Raw genomic sequence first — 25,586 nt, 5'->3', positions numbered from 1 at the left:
TACTCATCTAGACTTCTCTCAAGCCCCGCAGATCCGTTGGCTTTTATTGGAAAGTACGGTGCATTGTAATCTCTGCTGAAAGATTGGAAGCAAATGGATTGATGCAATTTTTGTCATTCTGCTGGATGATTTTGCTAAGAAATTGGCAACCAAAAATTAATCTGTTAATTGATGTTAAACTAATTTTTTGTAAATTTCTTAGAAAATTATTATATACTCCGTTGATGATGAGAAACAAATATGTAGAAACTCGACGACTGAAAGATGAATTGGCAATTGAAAATATCATTATTCAAATTAAAGATGAAGATAATTAATACAACTTTCGTTGATGGGCATTACATTTCAAGTACACTATCATCGTAATGACAATATTGCCCCTTATTAAGGAAACCAAACAAACACACAACACATGCTTAACATAACAGACAAACTAGTGAGCAGCTAGAAGCCCCCATTATTTGAGCAAGCTGGCATGGACGTACAGCACCAGCTCTTGTACGGACGCAGTTGCATGGTGATCGACATTTAATTAATTAATAATTAGCAGTAGTAATTAGTAGCCATATTGCCGTCATGGCAGCACTTGTAGCTGATATACGTCTGCATGGGACGGTCGCACTCGTGGCACGACATGATCTCCAGGACGGCTCCAGCCACACTTGGGACTTCAACGCAGGCGCACACATGGTGATTACTGAACTCCTTCTTAAGAGCTTCCTCGAATAAAAATGAAAAATCGAATGTCCCCGATGAAGGAACCTCAACCCGTTTCCCCATGTTCTCGAGCACGTTATAAATCACGGAACCATGACCCATGCCCACCAGACTAGACCCCTTCATTAGCATAGCCCATCCACTCTCGTTTTTGTAGGAAAGTAACTTCTGGACTTGTTTTGTCACCGCGGCGACCTCCTTGTGAACCTTGATCATGGAGAACATGCTTTCTACGTCCGAAAAGAAGCGGTTGAAACTGTCATCCACTCCTCCTTTTTCGCTTCTTTCCACATGAAATATCTCAATGTCAATCTTTGATTTCTTTAGGGTCTCGTGGCCTTTAATTGCCTTTGCTTTCGCTGTGAACTTGTCGATCCACGTTTTATCTTTGCCTCCATAGACGAATATGTACTTTTCCTCTTTGATCTGTACATGAATTGGACAAATCCATCATATTACAATCACACGTACATATCTATATATAGGGTGTCATTTAAGAGGAATATTTTCCTTTTAATTTGAAGCGAAATGAATGACATTGACCAGCCTGATTTAACAATCTGAGCCGTCTAATTTTTAAATTCCATTAAAATTAAAGTATCTCTTGCAAAAACTAAACTTACCCAAGGTCTAATAGAGTTGTGAATGTCTTCAACGACGAAGCGAGCCCATCCATCCCCACCAGAAAGGAGTTGTACTTGTCTTGTTTTAGTAAAAGGGTAGGCATCGATTCCCCATCGTCGAATCATGTGGAGTGCGTTGTCATGTAGGATATTCGCACGTGTGTCCATCACCACCACATGTTCTGTAGCGCAACCTTTGAATATCTTCCACTCCTCCTTGATGAACTTGATGCCTGCTATAGGTGCATTAGTCCTCTCCACTGTATACCATGGCATCTTGCACTTGCGGGTCTCAAAATCTTTTTTCAGCTTATCAGTCCATTGCTCCACAACAGGAATCCACAAAATTGCGTACTGACACCCTTTCTTTGTCAACTGACCATGGATCTGTTTGAGAGCTGATATGTCATCATCAGAGATGTCTAGGGTCGAAAATAACAACAACACATTCTTTTTCTTTAGGATATCGATGTCAACATACATTGCCTGTTTAAAAAATTATGCACACAATTATAATTTTGTATGAAATTATATTAGATGGAAAAGTTATTGTACTTGATGGTCACATGCGATCTTCCTCTCATAATATGTAGGAGAGACCCACATACGCATATATGATATATATATATATATATATATAGCTTATGCTGTGAGATCGAGGAACCTCACATGTGACAATCACATACAAAAATTTATCAGATGCACGTCTAGAGCAAACCTCCTTGGTTATAGCAGAACCATCAAAAATGTGTTGTGCAGTATCCTTGAAATAAATCAGAGTCTTGATAACCTCCACAGTTTCAGTACAAGTCGCAATGGTATGGATGAGATTCCTATAGGCGGTTACCTCCTCTGTATTGAATAAGAAACAAGAAAAACGAATTAACAATATATATATATATATAGCATTGGATTACAAAAACAACATATATTCCTTGTGAATGATCTATCGACAAGAAACCCACCTATTATTTTGTAACAGGTCGTGAGAAGTCCGGTAAGTTTATTGGAGATGATTTGGATTTTGTAAGTATACTGGGATAGATCCTGTGACTTCCCCCTGAAATGGTGGAAACCATTGTGCGTTATATACATAATATACATTAATTTTAAAACACATGTCTACATTAAATTGCACTTAGTTAATATAAATATACTAGTATCCTAGATCTAGCTAGGTATTAATTATTGAATTATTCTATTAAGAAGCAATTAATTAAGCATGGTATAATTAATATGGGCATATTTCATGGATGTAGTCATTAAGATTAGTACTTACTCGTCACTCTCAAGGAGGCAGATGTTAGTGGCACAAGCTACTGTAGTTATGATACACCAGTAGACATTCACTGGAATTTCTTTCATTGCAGTTGTCACTATTTCTGTTACATCCCTTACATCATAAGAAGATCTGGAATGATTCACGAGTTGACAGATGAAGCCGATGACTTCCAACGTCTGCTTGATCACAGAGTTAAGCTGAGAAACTGCCTTCCATGTCTTCAGGTTTGTGGAGACCGGAATTCCCTTCACGATTGCCACTGAGTTGGCGAGTTGGTCGGCATGTTGGTACTGGGCAAGCAGCGAGAACTCTCCATATTCCGAAGCAAAAGCCGCCAGGGCCAACACTGCCTTCATTTCCCACGGATAGGTTGATAGCTTTTTAAGTATTCTTAGTGTTGATTCGTGGGCAACTTTTTCACCTGAAGCGTTACATGCCATCTGCATGCATATGAAATTTCTTATGATTAATAATTAATGTTAGATAATAGACAGGTTCTTCGTTAGATCAATTTTTAAATGTCAAGAATATGACATACATATATATACAGGCCATTTTCGTTGAGATATATCTTATTTTAAATATGATAAGATCTGATTTATGAGACTTATTTCGCATTATAATTTAATGATCGAAGTCGTCTATTTTCTAAGTCTCTATATTTTCTAAATCTATAAAATTAAAAAAAAATAAAAAAACCTGAACTTTATTTATACAAAGTATACCTATTTATTATTCCAACTTTTTAAGTGAGTTTTTTTTTTTGTACAAAAGCTCTAAAATGGACTTTTTAGTAATTTACTATAAAACTAAATAATTAATAAATTATAATGGTAATTAATTAATGACCTCGCAAACAATGGACTTTAGAAGGCAAAATGGAGTGTTGAAGTTGGGTTTGACAGTTGTGGTTGCAGCTGCTTGCACTCCGTGGTGATCCTGCAAACAAGTCACAAAAAATCATTTAGAAGTGTTGTAATACTCAAAAGGGTCATGCTTGAATTGAGTGTGAATTACAATTTACTATAAAACTAAATAATTAATAAATTATAATGGTAATTAATTAATGACCTCGCAAACAATGGACTTTAGAAGGCAAAATAGAGTGTTGAAGTTGGGTTTGACAGTTGTGGTTGCAGCTGCTTGCACTCCGTGGTGATCCTGCAAACAAGTCACAAAAAATCATTTAGAAGTGTTGTAATACTCAAAAGGGTCATGCTTGAATTGAGTGTGAATTACAAATCCAAGCCATATGTATGTATATAAGAGTTTCATACAAAAAGAAAGAATATTAAAAGAGTCATGCATATACCTGAGCAATATTATCGACAATCTGGGTTGAACGCTGGATGATGTTTTGAGTGACGGAGAAAAAATATACAATATCAAAGGAATCGTGTTGGTGACTCAGTACATGAGTCGGAGAAACGCGGTTCAAGATTTCACCGTTACTCATCTCGAACAGGCTCTTCTCACACTTCAGGTCTTGCTCATGATAAACAATAATATCATCAGTAGAAACTGCATTATTAACTACTGCTTCATGATGAGATCTAGAAAGCCCAGTGGTGATCTGCACAGACTTCACCACATTTTGTTTTCGGCTTTCCATGATGATATAGTGGCTTAGAAAGAACAGAGAGAACTAGGGCTAATTACAACTTAATTGCTGCAAATAAATTGCTTAAGTTGTGTTGGAGTGAGTTCAACGCCTGCCCACTGCCCTATTTATACTACAATTTGTCCACCTCAATATTATTAATATATTGCAAATTTGCCACGCAGTAGCTAGTGTGTACGCAGCAGTATTTATATATTATATCTAGATTAATTGAGAAGTTGTTGGATAAGGATCGACAGTCTCCCGTGTTTCACATGGATCCGAAAATTGCATCATACAGGTTAATATAATATATATACAGAGGAGTTTTTTAAAGCTAACTAATTAAAAGTTAATACGAAACTAACTATATTTTTGGGCCCACCGCATAACTAATGTCATAATCCGAACCGTCTATTTTTTAGGTCATATTTCAAATATCATCATTGTAAAAAATCAACTACATTAGATATCATTTAATCATCTAATTGTGATTAAATAAATAAACAATCATTGTTTTCGATAAAAGCATATAAATAATTGTTATCATAATCAAATGGCTAAATGACTTCCGATTTTGGAGATTTTTTATAGAGATGATCTTTAAAGTAGGGCCTAAAAAATGAATTGTTCGAATTTTGAGATTACATTGTGCAGTTGGCCCAACATAGTGGTTAGGTTTGTATTAGCTTGCTAACCAGTTAGTTTTAGAACATTCTTGTATATATACATATATATATATAATTAAAATTATTATTTAGGTTTTTGACATAATGTTTTTGGCAATTGATGTCGTATGGTCGATTCCAAAGCGAAAACCCTTGATAATATTCAAGTTCAAATTGTAGCTAGCTTGTAAAATCAGTCCTAATTCTTTGGAATCTCTCTCTCGATCTTTCAAGTCATTCAATCAAATCTTTGTTCATTAGGCATTCTTCAAGCGGATGGCCTCCCTGAGGATTGATTTGGGCTCTTTGATTTTCATTTCTAGGTTTCTTTCTTTGTCTGTGTTGATTTCGATCGATTTGGGATTGTCTCAGTAGGCTAATTATGTTTTTTGTTTTTGTTTTGGCTGTCTTGTACGTTGTCTGGTTTTGTAGTATTGTTTTCAATTCAATGGACCCACGTGGTTTTTTTTTTAGTGGAATTCTTCTCACACTTAGGGTATAAATTTATATATATATATGGACAGTACTTGGGTCCTTGGGGGTACCTCAAGGTCACTCCACCACCCAAAATTACAAATTTGGTAATGCCGGCGCATGATCAGAATCGTTCAATTTTTAGATAACTTATTAAATATTATCTCTACAAAAAATCAAATCAATCGGAAATCGTTTGATTATATAACTATTGTCGATTAAATAGAAAAAATCAACGGTTTGGTCAAAAAATTACTTTTTAATTGGAAATCATTAATTTTTTCTACTTAATTGACAACAATTATATAACCAAACTATTTCTGATTGATTTGATTTTTTGCTAAAATAATCTTTAATAAGTTATCTGAAAAGTGAATAGTTCCGATCATGTATCGGTATTACTGAATTTATAATTTTAGGTGGTGGAGTAACCTCAGGGTACTCCCAAGGGGTGACCCAAGTATTTTCCAATAGAGAAAGAGAGAGTCTTTCTAGAGAGGATATTTGAACATTTTGGGACAATATATATATATATATTACAGGCTCCTTATATTGAGGTATACCTCAACTTAATTATGTTGAGGTATGATCTTGTTGGGGTCCACATGAGTCGTTTTGTGTCGATCCGAACCGTTCGCAAAGATCATCTTCATTGGTTGATCATCCTTACAAAAAATTAGCCAAATAAGAAATCATTTGTCTATCTAACTTTGATCAAACAAATGAATGGTTTTATCGAAAATATTTTGTTCGTCCATTTATTTGATCAAAGTTAGATAGATAAATGATTTCCGATTTGGCTAATTTTTTGCAAGGATGATCTACCAATGGAGATGTAAAAATTGAACGGTTCGGATCGACACAAAATGACTCGTGTGGGCTCCAATAAGATATACCTCAACATAAATAAGTTGAAATATACCTCAATAGAAGGAGCTTTTATATATATATATATATATATATATATATACAGGCTCCTTCTGTTGAGGTATACCTCAACTTATTTATGTAAATGATTTTCGATTTGGCTAATTTTTTGCAAGGATGATCTATATATAGAGATGTAAAAATTGAACGGTTCGGATCGACACAAAACGACTCGTGTGGGCCCCAACAGGGTATACCTCAACATAAATAAGTTGAGGTATACCTCAACAGAAGGAGCCTGTATATATATATATATATATATATATATATATATAGGGCCCTTCCAATAAGGGATCCCTCATTTAGTGTTAAATGAGGGATCACCTTGTGGGGTCCACACGAGTCGTTTTGTGTTAATCTGAACCGTTCATTTTTTGCATCTTCATTGATAGATCATCCATGCAAAAAATCAACCAAATCGAAAATCGTTTACCCGTTGATTAAGTGGTCAAAGTTTAGGTGTTTATAGAGGAATTTGTTGTTCGTCCATTTGTTTTAAACTTTGATCGCTTAAACAAACGGCTAAACTATTTCCGATTTAGCTGATTTTTTGCAGAGATGATCTATCAATGAAGATGTAAAAAATGGACGGTTCGGATTAACACAAAATGACTCGGTTGGGCCACACATGGTGATCCCTTATTTAACACTAAATAAGGGATCCCTTATTGGAAGGGCTCTGTATATATATATATATCTGAACATATTGAACTTACGGACAAGCTTTACAGCTGTTAGATGATTTTAAATTAAATGCATGGCTCCACTGCTTTATGGCCGGACACACGCGGATCTTTTAAAATGAAAGTTGGTCAAGCTAAAAACACAAGTCAAACAAAATGAACCCTTCATCTTCTTCACGCACACTTTCGTTCTCTCTCTCTCATACTGCAACCATAGTGGAGTAAACTGGCTGAGTTGGGTTTCCTTTCTCCTCATCACTATTGAAGACAACCCATACGCCAGCAAGGGAATGTCCTCGAGTATTAAGCAGATTTTATAAGGTCCACTTTAAATATCAAATTTTAATAATTTTTTAGCTTAGATACTAAAATTTAATAATATTTTAAATTAGATACTAATTAAAAAGTTAAACATAATAATATAATAAAGAGTACTATATTTCACAAATATTACATTATATGTCACTACAATAAAAAAATAGTCAATTACAAATAAATTAATAAAAAAAAATATTAGCTTTGTGTTTGACTGTTACGCAGCAAAACGGCTTAGGATTTAACTCCCGGAGTTTGGGCTCTGCCTAAAACCCGAGACTTAAACCCTAAGCCATAAGCTCCGGAACTCTAATTCTAAACTCTAAACCTCATTTATATATTATGCACCCCATTTTTATACCCTACATCATATTTATATACCCTAAACTAAATTAAGAGTATCGTTGTAATTTTATACTCACGAGTATAATTAAACCATATTAACCAACTTCCAAGACAACATAAAAGTCTCAAGACAAACAGGTCAAATAAAAATGCCCAAAACAAAAGAGACAATATGTTTGTGATCTAATCTAAAAAACTACATTTAAATTTGGTAATCTAATTGAAATATTTTATGCTCTTCATTTATTCTAAAAAATTATTAAAATTTGATATTTAATCCTAATTTTCTAGATTTTATATGGGATGGATATTTTACGATTGTTTGCTCAATGTTCAGTCTTTGATGTTGGTTGTGATTTTTCGCTCAAACCGTCATGGATTTTCCAATTTTCTAAGATGGGTATTTGAATATTAATCAGTTTGGAATTTGGAAATGTGTAGATTAATTGGATTTCTCAACCAAAAAAAAAAAAAAGAAAGATTAATTGGGTTTGGATCGATTTTGGAAAAATTTATTAGTTTCTAGTTTTTTGAGAGAGATCTTATGAGAATGAAAAATTTTATTTAGGGGTTATTTCTTGTGGGTCTGATTTCTCATTTTTGAAGTGTAGATTGAGTTTCCTCTTAAAAAATCTAAGATAGTTCATTGTTCAGTCCTTCTTTGGTCCTTCGGATACTTCTTTTTTTTCCTTTCCTGTTCTTATCATTGAAGTAAGCCAATACAACTCAACATTGATGAAGATGAAAATATGAGAGAAAGCTACCATTGTCAATCAAGTTATCTAGTACTTTAACCATTGGTTATTTGGTTTGAAATTCTTCAGAATTTAGACCCAAACAATTAACAATTAATCGATAAATTGGACAATCATTTTTAAAAGCCAAAGATGGGTTAGAGAGAGAGAGAGAGTACGTAAATACGACTAATTCATTTCTCAGAGGAAACGCAATCTCCACTTCTTTTTTATTTGTTTTTTGTCGAACTCAATCTTCACTTCAAAAATGAAAAATCAAAACCCATGAGAAAAAAAAAAAAAAAAAAAAAAAAAAAAAAAAAAAACACCTCCTAAATCTAAATCTTCCCTCCTCGTCACAAAAGATGCTCTCCAAAACCCCCAGAAAAGATCCCATTTAGAATATAATCCCCATGAACAAAACCCCAACAACATCCAACAGTAGCAATGGATTAAAAACCCAAAAAAAAAAAATTGAACTGGTAAAAGAATAAAAAAAAAACCCAATTCAGCCAGGTTGCTCAACTATAGTTGCAGAGAGAGAGAGAGAGGAGATAAAGATATAGTTCAGATTTTGTTTTTTTGTGCGCGTGAGGAAGATGAAGGATCCATTTTGTCTGATTCGTGTTTTCAGCTTGATCCAATTTTATTTTTAAAGATCCATGTTTTTTCATAAAGAAGTGGAGCCGTTGGATTTTAAAATCGCCTAACGGCTGTAAATCTTGTCCGCAAATTCAAAATGTGCAGATGTCCTCTCTATAGAGAAAAACTCTATATACATATATAGAAAAATTTTGGAATAAAATGTCTTTACTTTAAAAAAAATAAGAACATCATCTTTGAACTTACAACTCAATTCAACGATCGAAAATGTTCATATTTTAGAACATCATTCAAATATCACATTTGCAAACAATGAGTTAAATTGGAAACTGTTTAACCAGTTTATTATAATCAATACTTTTTCAATTTTATTCGACAGATTGTATTTATTTGCACAGTTTAGATAACCAAACAAATACTGATTTGATTAATTTTTTTTACAGAAATGACCATTGGGGAGGGAACTAAAATATGAATAGTTCCGATTGTGCAATTGCACTGCTGGGTGATACCATAGAGGATTTTTTCACTTTTCTTAAAGTAAGGACATTCTTACTTGAACGTGACCACTGATATATATATATATATATATATACACACATGCCACTTCTATTGAAAGATCCTTGATTTATGGGTAAATAAGAAATTTCTTATAGGGCCCATTCCACATTGTGTTTTGATGATCGGAACTATTTGCATTTTAGGTTTGCATTGAAGGATCATTCTTACAAAAAACTAGTTAAACCATAAACCATTTACCCGTTTAATTAAATGATCATCATTTCAAGTATTTGTTGAAAATATTTTGTTCGTTCATTTATTTGATCAAAGTTAGATAGCATTAATGGTTTCTGATTTGTTTAACTTTTTGCAAGGATAATCTTTGAATAAATACCTAAAATATAGATTGTTCGAATCGTTAAAATAGTATATGAAGTCAGCCCTATGAGGGATCCCAAATTCTTCAATGGAAAAAGGTCTGTATATGTATATATATATATACATACAGGCCCCTTGCGTTAAAGGATGCCTCATTTAAGGGTAAATAAATAATCTCTTGTGAGGCCCATTTCATATTGTGTATTGATGATCGGAACTATTTATATTTTAGGTTTTCGTTTAAGGATCATCCTTGCAAAAAATTAGCCTAAATCAGAAACTATTTACCCGTTTGATTAATGGTCATCATCAATTGTTTACTGAAAATATTTTATTTATCTATTTATTTGATTAAAGTTAAATAGCATATTTTTAATAGCAGTAGATGATGAGAAGAAATGATCATGGAGGGGGTGGGGTTTTTCTCTTTTTCTAATTTCTAATATTATGGTTTTTTTTTAATATACTTCAGGATAAAATAAGAAATTTTGTGAAAAAAAAAAAATATATATATATATATATATAGTTGGGAGATATGGTGAACGAAGTGAGTGGGTACGCATTGAATTTCTCAAGAAGAAAAAGTCCATGTACACAATGAAGTATAACCAAGGATTTAAATTTCGAAAATTTCGACGAAATTTCGCCGAAATTTTCGATTTTTTGAGGTATGGAAATTTTAACACTAAACTAACAAAATTTCGTCTGGATTTCGATGATTTCGCCGAAATTTCGAAAATTTCGGCGAAATTATCGAAATTTCGGCGAAGTTTTCGGTTGGGTGGGATTTCTGGGTTTTGGGGAGGCTGCGATTTGGGATGAGCTGAAGATGTGGAGGAAGAGAGGAGGGGCTGGGTTTTGGTGGGTTTCGGCGGCAGGGGGCGACGGCAGGGGCGAGATCAGGGAGAAAGAGATGAAGGGTCGACGCAGGTGAGGGGTCGGCGCAGGTGAGGGGATGGCGATACTGAGAGAGAGAGAGAGAGAGAGAGAGAGAGAGAGAGAGAGAGAGAGAGAAAAAAAGAGAGAAAAAGAGGGTGGGCTGGTGAGCTGGTGAGCTGGTGGTCGGCGCAGAGTCGCAGACATGGAGTTACTGAAGGAAGAAATGAGAGAAAGGAAGAAGAAGAAAAAAAAAGAAAAAAAAAGAAGAAAGAAAAAAAAGAAAGAGAAAGGGAGGAGAGAGAAGAGAGAATTAATGAGATGGGTGGTGGGTAGGCTGCATCAGATTTTTCCTACTTATCTAGTTATCTATTCATCTGTTGTAAAAGTTGGACTTTCCTTTAATTGTCAATACGATGGGTAGTGTGCTGTCATTTAGATTAAGGTCAAGCAAAAATAAGAGATGCTATACTGTCAAGTAGTGCTTGGCCTAGTTTATGTCCTCTCAACAGTTGACAAAGAAAAACAAAAATAATGTACCAATTTGGAAATGTTTAAGGTGTTTACCCTTTTCTTTTTAATTAAAAAAAACTAATGACTGGTTTAGTATTATAACCTTACAGCATCTTCTAAGGTATATGCTGAACAAATCGAATACATTAAAAATATTAAATGACACTTTCATGCTTTATAATTTTATTGTGTTTGTAATTATGAAAGGTTTTCTTTGGGAATTATTTACTAAATTGTAACTTGTAAGGTCAAGGATTGACAATTAAGTTGAAAATTACAAAGGATATTCTCACATCATTTAATTGATTAATTATCATTAGAAAACTGTCAATCACTTGCCTAATTGCAGATTAGTGATAAAGGTGTGTCTGGCACTCTGGCATACTCTTTTTCATATTTCACTTTCACTAAATTCACTCTGTGCATGAGATATTAATCGGGTAGAAGATGTGACTGCCCATTTACCTACACTGCTGTGTGCGTGAATAATAATGTGAGAGAGAAATTAACATAAAAAATTTGATTTTAGGTTTTTAAAATTTATTTTTATAAATTTATAAAAATATCTATCATTTTAAATGTTCATATTTCTCAAATTGTAGTTTTGATTGATGCACAGTTTGCGCTCACATGTTTGTGTGTTCGATACTTTTCTAACAAGCCACAAATTGAAGTCAAAAGCCCAATAGTTCAAAAAATCAAAAAACGGGTTAAACTAATTTAAAACAAAAATTATAAAATTAATCTAAAATATTTTATTTCTCAAATAAATTTTTAAAATATTTCAAATATTTTTCAAAATAAAACTTGAAAAAATACTGGGTCTCACAATCTATTCCCCTTCAAAGGGGTCTCACAATCTATCCCCCTTCAAAGAATTTTGTCCTTGAAATTTCCAATGAAAGTTATAATGGAACAACTTCAAACAAGCACAAACAACAACAATTCAAAACTCTGAAAAGTTCTTTTCATTTATGAAAAACTGGAAAATAAATTACACAAGCTCTGAGGTGTTTGTTCAATCAAATTTATGTAATTATTAATTAGTAAACTATTTTTTTAACAGTATTTGCCTCCAGCGCGCATTATATTAATCTTATATCACATGAAACCTACTATATAATTTGGTTTCTTCAATATTTTTTTATCAATGTAGTAGATAATATGTTAAATAAACATATAGTAAAGTTTCATTCAAAATTTCCGTATTTTGATAGCAATTTTCATCGTTTCCATCTAATTTTTGTCGAAATTTAAAAATCTTCGAAATTTCCGTCGAAATTTCCATCGAAATTTCCATCGAAATTTCCTCGAAATCCGAAATTTTATTCCTTGAGTATAACTCTTATTATTTTATTTTTTTTGGTTACAAAGGGAGGCCAAGGAAAGAGGCCTAGAGGGGGGAGGGGGGGATCGAAACCCGGTGAGGTGGGGGTAGCACAACTGCTTGGCCAACTGACCTACCCCAAGTCCTCTGTATAACTCTTATTAATTGGCCAGCTACCAGCAGGAAACGATCAACGTCTGATTGAGTACTGTCAAGGGTTGGTCAGGAATGGTAAGGAATCATGGCCAAAAAAAAAAAAAAGGGTTGGTCAGGAATAAAAAAATTTATTAGAAATTGACTCGTGACAAAATGGGGGATGCCACCGTCTTTATTTTGGTTATTGCTGACATCACATTAATCTACATCACTACTGATGCAATCATATTAATTATAGTTTCTTTTTTTGGTGCCGAATCATATTATATTTTCTTCTTTTCCCAACCATAAATGACACCTGTTTATAGCCAAATTATTCCAATAGTTTAACATGTTCATGCATTAGATGAACCTAGCTAGACAAAAAACAAAAACATGTACCGTATATATTATTTTGCGTCAAAAATTTAGGAGACCCTACTTGCACATGCACTCATAATGTAATTCTGCACTCCACGTTTTCACTTACTTTTTTTAATTACTAAATTTCCATTTATCAATTAAATTTCTTAAATTGTCCTTAATTACTGTTTAATTAATTCAATGTCCTTTATTTACTTCAAACCTCTGCTCCTGTTTTTCCCATATGCTCCAAACATATATTGTACTCAAAATCTCATTCATACTTGTCAATCTACATTAATTGGTTAGTTGATTAAAATCTCCACCAAACACCACATTGAAAGAGAGACCGACTTAATCTCACCTTTAATTCATTCATTGACTCAACCTCACTTCGCTGCTAAGAGAGTTTGGAACTTAGAACGAACCGGAAGAGAACACCACCATAGATGGCAATTTCACTGTTGGTATCACGAGAAATCTCTATAGATGGAGTAGGTGCGCGAAGTGAGGATGGGTCATTCTTCCAAGCATGCATGTGACTGTTCCAGTGTCTCTTTTTACTTTAGAAATATCCTATGTTCTTTGTAAATTTTATTTAAGAGTGCCGTTTTTCGGATCCAACTTTTGAATTAAAAATCCCAACACTATTTTTAAACTCATCTTCATTTTAAAAAATATTAAAACTCAATAGTATATTCAACATGTTTTTCTAAACTACTCTTATTGAAACCCAACAATTAAACTAACAACTAAACTCAACAATTCTACTTAGTAAACTTAACAAAACACACACATCGAATGGGTGCGTGAACCCTTCTCCAGCAAGTCTCCAATCCAACAGAGAAAAAAGGAAATAAAGAGTTACTGCTCGCATCGTTCTTCAATTGATCGATGGCATTTCCCAGGGGTGATCTTCCAAGATTGTATGGTTTCGTTTACTATTTCTTTGCTAGCTTCCTTCTAAAATTGTAGATTAGTTTTATAGTTAGTTTATTATCGTATTCCAACAAAACCGAAAAACTCCAGATAAAGAAAAAACCCCAAAACAAATGAATAACCACAAACATGATGGTTTGTGTCTGGTATTTTGATTTCTATTTTTCTAGAGATTACTGAAGAAAGTACATTAGATATATGAAAAGCAATATAGAGTTTCCACTTTTATAAAATCTTGAGTTTGAATTTGGAGGGCATACATGCGGAAGAGAATTTCATAAAACAGTAGGTTTGAGCAGTTGCTAGGGAAATGAAATCCACCGAAATCTTTGGATATACATAGATGTTGGGTATACTGAAAATGTTAGGTATATTTTACGTTAACTGTTTTTTAATTTTAAAATCAATAATGCTAGTATTCTACATTTTTTTTTTCACATTTATATCTCACCTGATGTGTCATTATTTTATTAGAAGAGTATTTTTTTTTTTTTTTAGGTTTTATTTTTTAATTTGTAGTGTCCAATGTATGAATGCCATGTAAGATGGTATGAAATTGTGGTATAAAAATATGATAAGTATAACATTACTGTTTTAAAATTAAATGTTTGTTCTTAATAGTTAATTTATATTAGAATATAATTGCAAATTAATAATTCATTAAATTGTTGGAACTATTAATTAAAAAATTGAATCTGAATAACAGTACCTTTTATTTATTTATTTTTTTAAAAATTGAGCACATATCATTAATTTGTGTTATTTTTTAAAACATATGTATAACTTTCTTATGTATATATAACAATGTCACTTCTATTAGATATCTTAAAAGCATAATTATCTGACTAGGACATAAATATTTGTGCCCAATTCAAAAGTTCATAGCAAGCCGTAGCAGTGATTTCTTACACTAATATGATGTGGGCAACCTAAACATAAGCATAGTCACGATTCTCATGCCGTGAAAGTGAATGACACATGACTACTTCTATTTGTGTTTAATGTTAAACATTGTGTCAGGAAACCATATTTGTGTCTGCTAAACCACTTTCTTGTAGTGTCATTTGTCTAAATTTTATTGGTTATTGTTTTTTTAAAGCTTGTAAAAAGATTTAACTATCTCTATTAAGATGACTACAAAATTAGAAATTTCACTAACGAATTAAGATTTGGTATTTACTATAAACAAAATAAAAAATTGAGTATGCAATTGGGACAAATTAGAGTTTAGATACTAAATTAGGATATGACCCAAAGTTCAAGTACTAAAATTTAAATAAAAAAAAAAAAACACCAAAAGAAAACTCTTATTTCTCAACATTCTATGCTTGAACATGTTTTGCTTTAAAAAAAAAAAAAACAAATACTCAAACTATATATTTTTTTTCATAAAAAGTATATATAGTAAATAGATACGATATTAAATAGTGATGTAGATTAATGTTATCACTTCTGCAGACTAGTGTATACACCAGTATTTCGTGGTTCACATGGCCAACAAAAAACAAAAGGTATTTCGTGGTTCACGATGGGAATGGGACCGTTGGTGGTTCATATTTTGTTCGATATGTTCATTAATGTGAATCAGATATACTTCATATTCATTGCAAAAGAAAAGCAATTATTGAAATACAGAACTTTGTCCGAGACTATATATGGGTTCCTAATGATTATTGAGTTGTGTGACTTGACTCCAGTTGCAAGTATAGATGAAATAAGTCCCACATCAAAAAAGTAATCTATGGGTCTACAAAATATATATATATATATATAAGTCCCTTCCATATTAAAGGGTAAATAAAAAATTTCTTATGAGTCTCACTCCGCATTATATATTGATGATCAAAATTATTTAAATTTTAGATTTGCATTTAAGGATTATCTTTAAAAGAAATTAGCTTAAATTAAAAATTATTTACCCATTTGATTAATAGTCATCATTTTAATTGTTTACTAAAAATATTTTATTTATCTACTTATTTGATTAAAATTAGATAGCATAACCATTTTTAATAGCAGTAGATGATGAGAAGATATGATCATGGAGGGGGTGGGGTTTTTCTCGTTTTTCTAATTTCTAATATTCTTGTTTTTTTTTTTCTTTAATATACTTCAGAATAAAATAAGAATTTTTGTCAAAAATAAAATAAAATTAGTTGGAGGATATGGTGAACGAAATGAGTGGGTACGCATCCTGCCAAAAAAAACAGAAATGAGTGAGTACGCATTAAATTTCTCAAGAAGAAAAGTCCATGTACACATTGAAGTATAACTCTTATTTTTGACCAATGAAGTATAACTCTTATTAATTGGCCAGCTAGGAGGAAACGATCAACATCTGATCACCGTGACAAAATCGGAAAAAATTTATAACATCTTATTAATTGGCCTCAAGGGTTGGTCGGAAACAAGGAATAAAATTTCGAGTTTTGAAGAAATTTCGATGGAAATTTCGATGGAAATTTCGACGGAAATTTCGAAGATTTTTAAATTTCGACAAAAATTCGACGGAAACGATGGAAATTATTATCAAAATACGGAAATTTTGAATGAAACTTCACAATATGTTTATTTAACATATTATCTACTACATTGATAAAAAATATTGAAAAAAACCAAATTATATGGTAGGTTTCATGTGATATGTGATGAATATAATGCGCGCTGGAGGCAAATACTGTTAAAAAAATGCTTCACTAATTAATAATTACTTCAATAACACCTCAATTTTATTTTTACTATAATATTGCCACATGAATTACAAAAGTAATCAATACCACATAGAGTTTCTAGGAGGTTCAAAATTTCCGCTGTCTTCAGTATCATCATGTCCAGAGTAGGTGTAATGTGAAGAATAATCATCCCAAAATACTTCTCCAGCATAATTTTGCATGTAATTGCCAACTTGCCAACATGCCAACTATATGGATCAGAAACCTGTTGTGGTTGAATTTGCCCATAAGCATACTCATTTGAAGAGTTTGTTTCTTGTTGTGCCAATGAGTTACTATCAGACTCAACCAAGTAAGGCAGATGTGGTGGGTAGAATATTGGAGGGTTTTGCCCATAAATCAACCCAAGATCAATATAATTTATCTTATATAAATCAACCCAAGATCAATATAATTTACATGTAAACCCAAAATATGATATTGATCAATTGATGTTAGATAATATTTAAAAATGGGTAAATGATATACTCAACCTCATACATACAGATATACTCATATACATCAATACATGATACATTAATTTAGACATTTACACTGTTAGTTAAGTCTATTAGACAGTTTAGAGTTTAGAACTTTAGATTAGTTTATTACACTATTACTCACAGTCACGGGTTGATGGCACTGTAAAACACAGTAAGATCATCCAGTAGAATCTGATCACAGCTTGAATAGACAAAAACCCAACTCAAGAGAAATCTCAAAATGAAGCCAATCCATCAGTTACCAAATAAAACAATCTGTAGACATGTCAGTAGAATAGACATTTAGTTAATGATATGAATTTAAAGATGTATGTGTTGTAATTGTGAACCAAAACACAAAGCTCTGATGACGCATAAAATAGAAGGAATCCGGGAATCTCTCACATACAATTTATATATTCTCTTTTTTAATGGTAATCAGGCATTATATACTCTTTTTTTTTATCTGAATCGTGCATTATATAATACTTGGGTGGCTTTCTCTAAAATAAAAAATAAAAAACTTGGTTGGCTAAGAATTACAATAATGGCACCAACTATTAATTTTTTTTCATTTAGAACCATTTTGTAATTTATTTATTTGTAACAAAAATATTATTATTTTATATGCCCAACAATTGGTAGGCATTCCTAAAACTACACATAAAATATTTATATTTTTTTCTATCTGGCTACTCTCATAAACAGAATTAATAAAGGAATCTCTAAATTATCAATAATTTTAGAGTTACGAAATTTGTAGTATATATGTGACAAAATAAATGAATTTAGGCTGAGTTTTATTTCAATCTAAATGGAAAGCAGTACACACTAACACAGTAACACATCAACCCAAATAGGCAAATACCCACTGATTTCGGGGTTCAGATTTAAGAGAGAGAGAGAGGTCGGAGACTCGGCGTGGCTTCGAGGTCGCCAGGCCGAAGGTGGCCGGAGACAGAGCAGCCCGAGAACACAAACGGCCGGCGGCGAGAGGCGAGCAGTCAGAGAGAGAAGAGAGAGAGAGAGAGATCGATGACTTCGGCCTTCACTCTTCAGTCCAGTCCGAGAAGGGTGTGCAGATCGAGAGGCGAGCGGCGGCGATGGCGTTGCAGATCGACACAGGCCAGCGGCGGCGCTGCAGATCGAGAAGGTGAGATTGTGAGAATATGATGGTTGTGTGACTTGTGTCCTCTGGAAATTTCGTTATGGGTTAGCTGCTGTGCTGGGTAGCCTAGGTTAGCTGGGAAATTTCGTGGAAATTTCCTTAAATTTCCACGAAATTTCTCTCAAATTCAGAAAATTTTGCATTTAAGGGTATTCGAAATTTCGCCCGAAATTTCGGCAAAATTTCGAATATTTCGCCGAAATATTCCGAAATTTTGTCAAATACGTGTTAAAATTTCGGAACCCCTTAAAAACGAAATTTTCGGCGAAATTTCGCCGAAAATTTCGAAATTTAAACCCTTGGTCGGAAATCGGAATAAAAAAATTTATTAGAAATTGACTCGTGACACAATGGGGGATGCCACCGTCATCATTTTGGTTATTGCTGACATCACATTAATCTACATCACTACTGATGCAATCATATTATAATTTCTTTTTTTTTTGGTGCCGAATCATATTATATTTTCTTCTTTTCCCAACATAAATGACACTTGTTTATAGCCAAATTATTCCAATAGTTTAACATGTTCATGCATTACGTGGATGAACCTAGCTAGAAAAAAACAAAAACATATACCGTATATATTATTTTGCGTCAAAAATTTAGGAGACCCTACTTGTACATGCACTCAGCACTCATAATGTAATTCTGCACTCCACGTTTTCACTTACTTTTTTTAATTACTAAATTTCCATTTATCAATTAAATTTCTTAAATTGTCCTTAATTACTGTTTAATTAATTCAATGTCCTTTATTTACTTCAAACCTCTGCTAGCTCCTGTTTTTCCCATATGCTCCAAACATATATTGTACTCAAAATCTCATTCATACTTGTCCATCTACATTAATTGGTTAGTTGATTAAAATCTCCAACAAACACCACATCGAAAGAGAGACCGACTTAATCTCACCTTTAATTCATTGACTCAACCTGACCTCACTACTATGAAGGTTTGGAACTTGGAACGAACCGGAAAGGAACACCACCATAGATGGCAATTTCACTGTTGGTATCACGAGAAATCTCTACAGATGGAGCAGGTGCACGCGATGAGGATGAGTCATTCTTCCAAGCATGTGACTGTTCTGGCCAGCGTCTTTTTTTACTTTACAAATACCATATGTTCTTTGGGTAACCACTAACCAGCTATTACCCACAAAATATAAATTCACACTCACATTTGAAATTTAAAAGTGCATTTTTGAAAGTTAATTGTTCTTTTTTTTTTTTTTTTGGTAAGTAAAATTAATGCAATTTACAGAGGAAGTAAAATTAATGTTAAATATTGTAAATTTTCTTTAATTTTTTTTAAAATTGGGCACATATCATTATTTTGTGTTATTTTTTAAAAAATATATATATATATATATATAACTTTCTTATGTATATATAACATTGTCACTTCTGTCATATATCTTAAAAGCATAATTATCTGACTACGACATAAATATTTATGCCCAATTCAAAAGTTCATAGCAAGGCGTAGCAGTGATTTATTACACTAATATGACGAGGGCAACCTAAACATAAGCGTAGTCACGATTCTCATGCCCTAAAAGTGAATGGCACATGACTACTTGTATTTGTATTTAATGTTGAACATTGTGTCACGAAATCATATTTGTGTCTGCTAAACCATTTTCTTGTAGTGTCATTTGTCTAATTTCTATTGGTTATTGTTTTTCTAAATTTTGTAAAAAAATTTAACTATCTCTATTAAGTTGACTGACAAAATTAGAAATTTCACTAACGAAATTAAGATTTGGTATTTATTATAAACAAAATAAAAAATTGAGTATGCAATTAGGACAAATTAGAGTTTAGGTACTAAAGTAGGATATGACCGAAAGTTCAAATACCAAATTTAAATAAATAAAAACACCAAAAGAAAACTCTTATTTCTCAACATTCTATGCTTGAACATGTTTTGCTTTTTTTTTCTTAAAAATACTCAAACTATATATTTTTTTTTCATAAAAAGTATATATAGTAAACAAATACGATATTAAATAGTGATGTAGATTAATGCCATCACTTCTGCAGACTAGTGTATACACTAGGGATGGCAACGGGGCGGGTTCGGGGCGGGTTTGCCAATACCATACCCGCCCCGCCGGGTAATCGGGTCCCCATCGGGGGTATTCGGGGCCCCTATTATTTTTAAAAAAATAATTTTTTTTATTAATAACATATCAAATTAATATAAATATATAATATAATAGATGAAATACATTAAAATTCATCATATTATATTACAATAACACTAAATCATAAAGAGAACACTATTAAATTTTAAAGATATGCAACAAAAATTAAGAAAATAAATTAAAATATAATTATGTAATATAATATTTTTATTAAACGGGTATACAGGGCGGGGCGGGGATGGGGATGGTATTACCATACCCGCTTAATCGGGGCGGGTCCCCACGGGGATTTTCGGGGGCGGGGAATTTTGCCATCCCTAGTATACACAAGTATTTCGTAGTTCACATGTCCAAAAAAAAAAAAAAAAGTATTTCGTGGTTCACGATGGGAATGGGACCGTTGGTGGTTCATATTTTGTTCGATATGTTCATTAATGTGAATCAGATATACTTCATATTCATTGCAAAAGAAAAGCAATTATTGAAATTCAGAACTTTGTCAAAGACTATATATGGGTTCTTAATGATTATTGAGTTGTGTGACTCGACTCAAGTTGTAAGTATAGATGAAGTAAGTCTCATATCAAAAAAGTAATTTATCGGTCTAGAAAATATAAGTTGAGGATCAATTACTAATATATAGCACCGAGGTTTTTTGAGATAAAACTTATCACCTAAAGAAGTGGTTAATATACATGAGCTTTTTTGAGATAAAACCTCACATCGAGGTTTTTTGAGATAAAACTGATGAGAGTACTAGCTGAGTCAGCATAGTCAACAAACTCTAACAACATCACAGCTGTACAATTAATCAACTCAACTAACAAAACTAATACAGCTGTCCAAGCTTAATCAGCAGTCAACAATGTTGACTCAGCTATAGTACTTTCATAAAAAACCTCACACCTATAGATGAATTATGAATTTAGGACTTGGGCAGATTGTTTTAGCTGAGCTGTGGGCCATTTTCCATGGTATTCTGTTGGCTTGAGAGGAAGGGATAGCAGAGGCTTGGGTTGAGTCGGATTCGGAAGTTGCAGTGGTTTTGGTGCAGCGGCGGGTGGAGGAATTTCATTTGTATGCTACTCTTATTCACAGCCCCGGGGGGGGGGGGGTGGAGGAATTTCATTTGTCTGTTTGGTTGGTGTGTATTGCTGCAGTTTGCATGTTTTGGTACGGCTTGTGGGTGGTTTTGATAGCTGTGTGGCACAACGTTGCGTCCTTTTTGTGTGTGATGAAAGATTTATTTGGTCGTTTTGCTTCTCATCTTACGCTTACGGAATATGAATAGGTTCCAGTGGTTGTTAGCACAATGGGCAATGTCCGGGTTCTCTCGCATCAGTTTTTCCTGGTTGGTCGTTTACTTACCAAGAAGTCTTTTAACAAAGTGGCACTTATGAATCTTATGCAGCGTTTATGGAGTCCGAAGGCCAAGTTTGAGGTTTAGGCTATCAAGGGGGATTGTTTTTTATTTGTTTTCTTTTCAGAGGAAGAACGATGACGGGTTTTGTTATGGGGTCCTTGGACGTTTGATAAAGCGCTCCTCTTGTTGGAATGTACAGATGGTTTAGCAAACCCCTCGCAGGTGCTTATTTCTCACTAGGATTTCTGGGTTCAGTTACATGGACTTCCTCTTGCACTCATGACTTCTTCCAGGGGTGAACGGTTGGGGTGTGGTCTTGGTCGTTTTGTGGGGGTTGAACAGAGGTGGGGTGGTGACTTTTTGGGAGACTTTCTTCATGTTCAGGTTGGAATTGATGTCTCTAAGCCTTTGAGATGATTTGTCACGGTGGTGGTACTTGGTGGGCCTGCCACAAGAGTTGATGTTCAATACGAGCGCCTCCTTAGCTACTGCTTTCTGTGTGGCATTTTTGATCATGTTGGTGAGGATTGTTCCCTTTTTGTGGGGGACCCTATTGTTCCTGCGATTGCTCCTTATGGTGCTTGGTTATCGGCGGAGAGTTTGCTACGCAATTCTCAGGGCGGGGGCGGTCGCCGGTTTGATTTTTCTTTCAAAGAAGAGGATGCTTCTTGGAGTTTGAGTGCCCCACGTGGCCCTATGGGAATGGAGGTGGTGGGGACTTTGGCTGAAGACCTGTCTGTCTGTCGTAGGCCTGGAATTGGGGTTGCGGATCTCCGCCATTCTCAGGAGGATCCTGTTTTGTGTCCTACGACTTCTCCTTTTTTTGTGCCAGCAACGGTTGTGCCTGAAACTCCGAGGGAAGCTCTCCCATGTGGTGACGAGGGGTTGGGTAGTGACCTTTTTAATCTAGGGCCTATTATTGAGCGTTCCTCTAGCGGATGACCTACGGGTGTTGATTCTGATTCACGGTTGGGGGATGACCTTGTTGATGTTCATGTGAAGCAGGATGTTGCCGTTGGGGGTGGGTATTGGCGGCATAGGCCCGGCTTTTCTGTTGATTTGGTTGCGGTGAGCAAGGGGAAGGCCCACATTGTACAAAAGCGTGTTTGTGAGAATGCTCGAAGATGGTCTAGTGTGTCAAAATGGCAAAGTGGGATGACTTCTCCGCTTGTTTCTGCTCAAGCTCAGGTGACAGGGATTGCCAAGCAGCCCCGTTATTCGTCATGAATGTGTTGTCTTGGAACGTTCAAGGGCTTAGGAACCCTCGTTCGTTCCGGACTCTCAGAGCTCTACTGAGAGCGAAGAGACCTAACCTGGATTTCCTTCTTGAGACTAAGGCTACTAGGTTACAATTGGTGACTTAGTTGAACTCGTTGGTTAATTTTAAATGGTATGTGGTTGATAGGGTTGGCCTCGGTGGTGGTCTTGTTTTGCTTTGGCTTGTGGATTGGGAGGTTCGGGTTCTCTCCTCACTTGCCCCCGTTTTGCTTTACGGGTTTTTATGGGAACCCTGTTGCCAGTGCACAGGTACATTCTTGGGAGCTCTTAAGACGTGGTCTTCTTGTTTTTCTGGGCCATGGTTGTGTATGGGTGATTTTAACCAAATTTTGGAGGCATATGAGAAAAGTGGGGTGTCGGTGAGGATGACTATCTTATGAATAATTTCTGGTCGGCTCTTGATGACTGTGGTTTAGTGGGTATTCCCTCTCGGGGTCACCCTTTCACTTGGCAACGAGGCTCGGGTTCAAATGTGACTCTATGAGAGTGTTTGGATAGAGGAGTTGCTAATGCGGAGTTTGTAACGTTGTGGTCTGCCATAGGGGTCAGGCACTTGGCTTTTTCTTGTTCGGATCACTGGCTATATTGTTGGAGTGTTAGTTGCCTTCATTTGCCCAGGTTTCTTCCCGGGCCCAAGGTAGGTTTCATTTTGAGGCTTTGTGGCTCAAGGAGGATGGTTTTGATGAGGTGGTTCAGGAAACTTAGGTGCATGCTCGTTCTAGATCTTCTTTGCCGTGCATGTTGAGTTCTTGTGCTCATTCTTTGCAGTTGTGGAATGCTCGAGTCGTTCAAAATATCTCGCGGATGCTTTAGGCTCTACAAGGTGAGCTTGATCGTATCCAAGTTAATTTCCTCCCCTTCTAATGCGGTTTTGGCTTTGCAAGATGAGCTAGGGTTTGCTATTGATAAACTCTTGGAGCAGCAGGAGACTATGGAAATGGCAGGCTAGCTCGGGTTGCATGGTTACAAGAGGGGGATCATAATACTAAGTTTTTCTATGAAAAGGCTAAGTCGCATGGGATGAGGAATCATATATATGGTATTATTGATGATGAGGGTGTGTGGCAGATGTGCCCCCAACGTGTTTCTCAGGTGTTCTGTGGCTATTTTCAAAATCTTTTTGCTAGCTCGAGGGGTCAGGGTGTTGATGAGGTGGTGGGCTTGTTGGAGACTCGTGTTACTCCCGCAATGAATCATTCTCTACTGAGGTCGTATTGTAGTGATGAGATTCTTGAGGCTCTCAAGTCCATGCTGGCATGGAAGGTTCCAAGTATTGACGGGTTGCCGACGAGTTTTTATCAACATTTCTGGAATGTGGTGGGCTTGATGTGGTGTAGGCTTTTTTAGTGGTTTTAAATGAGGGTGGTGGTGTTCGTTCTCTCAATCACATGCTTCTTGCGCTGGTTCCTAAGGTTGATAAACCGTTGTTGGTATCCCAGTTCCGTCCTATTGCTTTGTGTAATGTGGTTTATAAAATTATTTCAAAAACAATTGCTAATCGGCTAAAGTTAGTTTTGCCCTCGGTTATTTCTGAGACACAGAGCGTGTTTGTCCCCCACCGCCTTATTACGGATAATGTTATTGTTGCTTATGAGACGGTGCATGCCATGCGAGGTCGTAGTGGGGGTTGTTCTTCGAAGGCTGCAATGAAATTAGATATAGCTAAGGCTTATGATATGGTGGAGTGGTCCTTTATTCATGCTGTCATGTTGAAGTTGGGTTTTGCGGATTCCTTTGTGTCACTAGTCATGGACTGTTTGACTATAGTTACCTACTCTATTATTTTTCAGGGGCAGGTTACGGGACATATTGTGCCTCAACGTGGTCTTCGTCAGGGTGATCCTATTTCACCTTATTTGTTTTTATTATGTGCAGAAGGTTTCTCTGGTTTGCTTCGCCATGCGGAGGATGTGGGTTCATTAACGGGTGTTTCGGTGACTCCGTTGGCTCCGCATGTCTCACATTTATTTTTCGCGGATGATAGTCTGTTATTTTTTGATGCTTCGGTGTCGGCTTATAATTCTTTGCGGGCTACTTTTTGTCAGTATGAAGCAGCGTCGGGCTAGAAGATTAACCTCCATAAGTCAGCTATTTCCTTCTCTCCCCATACCTTGGATGCTATTAAACATGAGTAGAGTTCGTTGTTATAGCTTTCTGTGGTCTTTTTTCATGAGAAATATCTTGGCTTACCTACTATTGTTGGACGATGGACGACAAAAGCTTTTGATGGTTTATTGGGTAGATTATGTAAACGGTTGTCTGGTTGGAAAGAAAAGTTGTGGTCCAAGCCAGATAAGGCTGTGTTGATCAAAGCTGTTGCTCGGGCTATCCCGTCCTATGCCATAAGCTTATTTAAAATTTCAGCCAAAATTTGTGACAGGCTTAATTCTCTTACTTCTTCCTATTGGTGGGCTGGGGTTCGTTGGCTT

General features: G+C 34.9%; 1 protein-coding gene across 1 annotated transcript; it reads right to left on the bottom strand.

Annotated features, from left to right (window-relative positions):
• Positions 1–304: 304 nt before the first annotated feature.
• LOC147293298 (protein SIEVE ELEMENT OCCLUSION B-like) lies at positions 305–4,306 on the bottom strand. Its single transcript, XM_086233767.1, has 8 exons — positions 3,935–4,306; positions 3,694–3,783; positions 3,472–3,561; positions 2,620–3,062; positions 2,306–2,400; positions 2,059–2,192; positions 1,341–1,826; positions 305–1,143 (listed from the first exon to the last, which is right to left on the bottom strand). Exons 1-8 carry the CDS (start codon positions 4,232–4,234, stop codon positions 544–546), a joined length of 2,238 nt encoding a protein of 745 aa, XP_086089893.1. The 5' UTR covers positions 4,235–4,306; the 3' UTR covers positions 305–543.
• Between the last annotated feature and the right edge of the window lie 21,280 nt (positions 4,307–25,586).

This window comes from Dryas octopetala, chromosome 2 (assembly GCF_963921425.1).
Source record: "Dryas octopetala chromosome 2, drDryOcto1.1, whole genome shotgun sequence".
Taxonomy (NCBI): Eukaryota; Viridiplantae; Streptophyta; class Magnoliopsida; order Rosales; family Rosaceae; genus Dryas; species Dryas octopetala.
The sequence above is the reverse complement of the archived record's forward strand: the minus strand, read 5'-3'. Positions and strand labels throughout refer to the sequence as shown.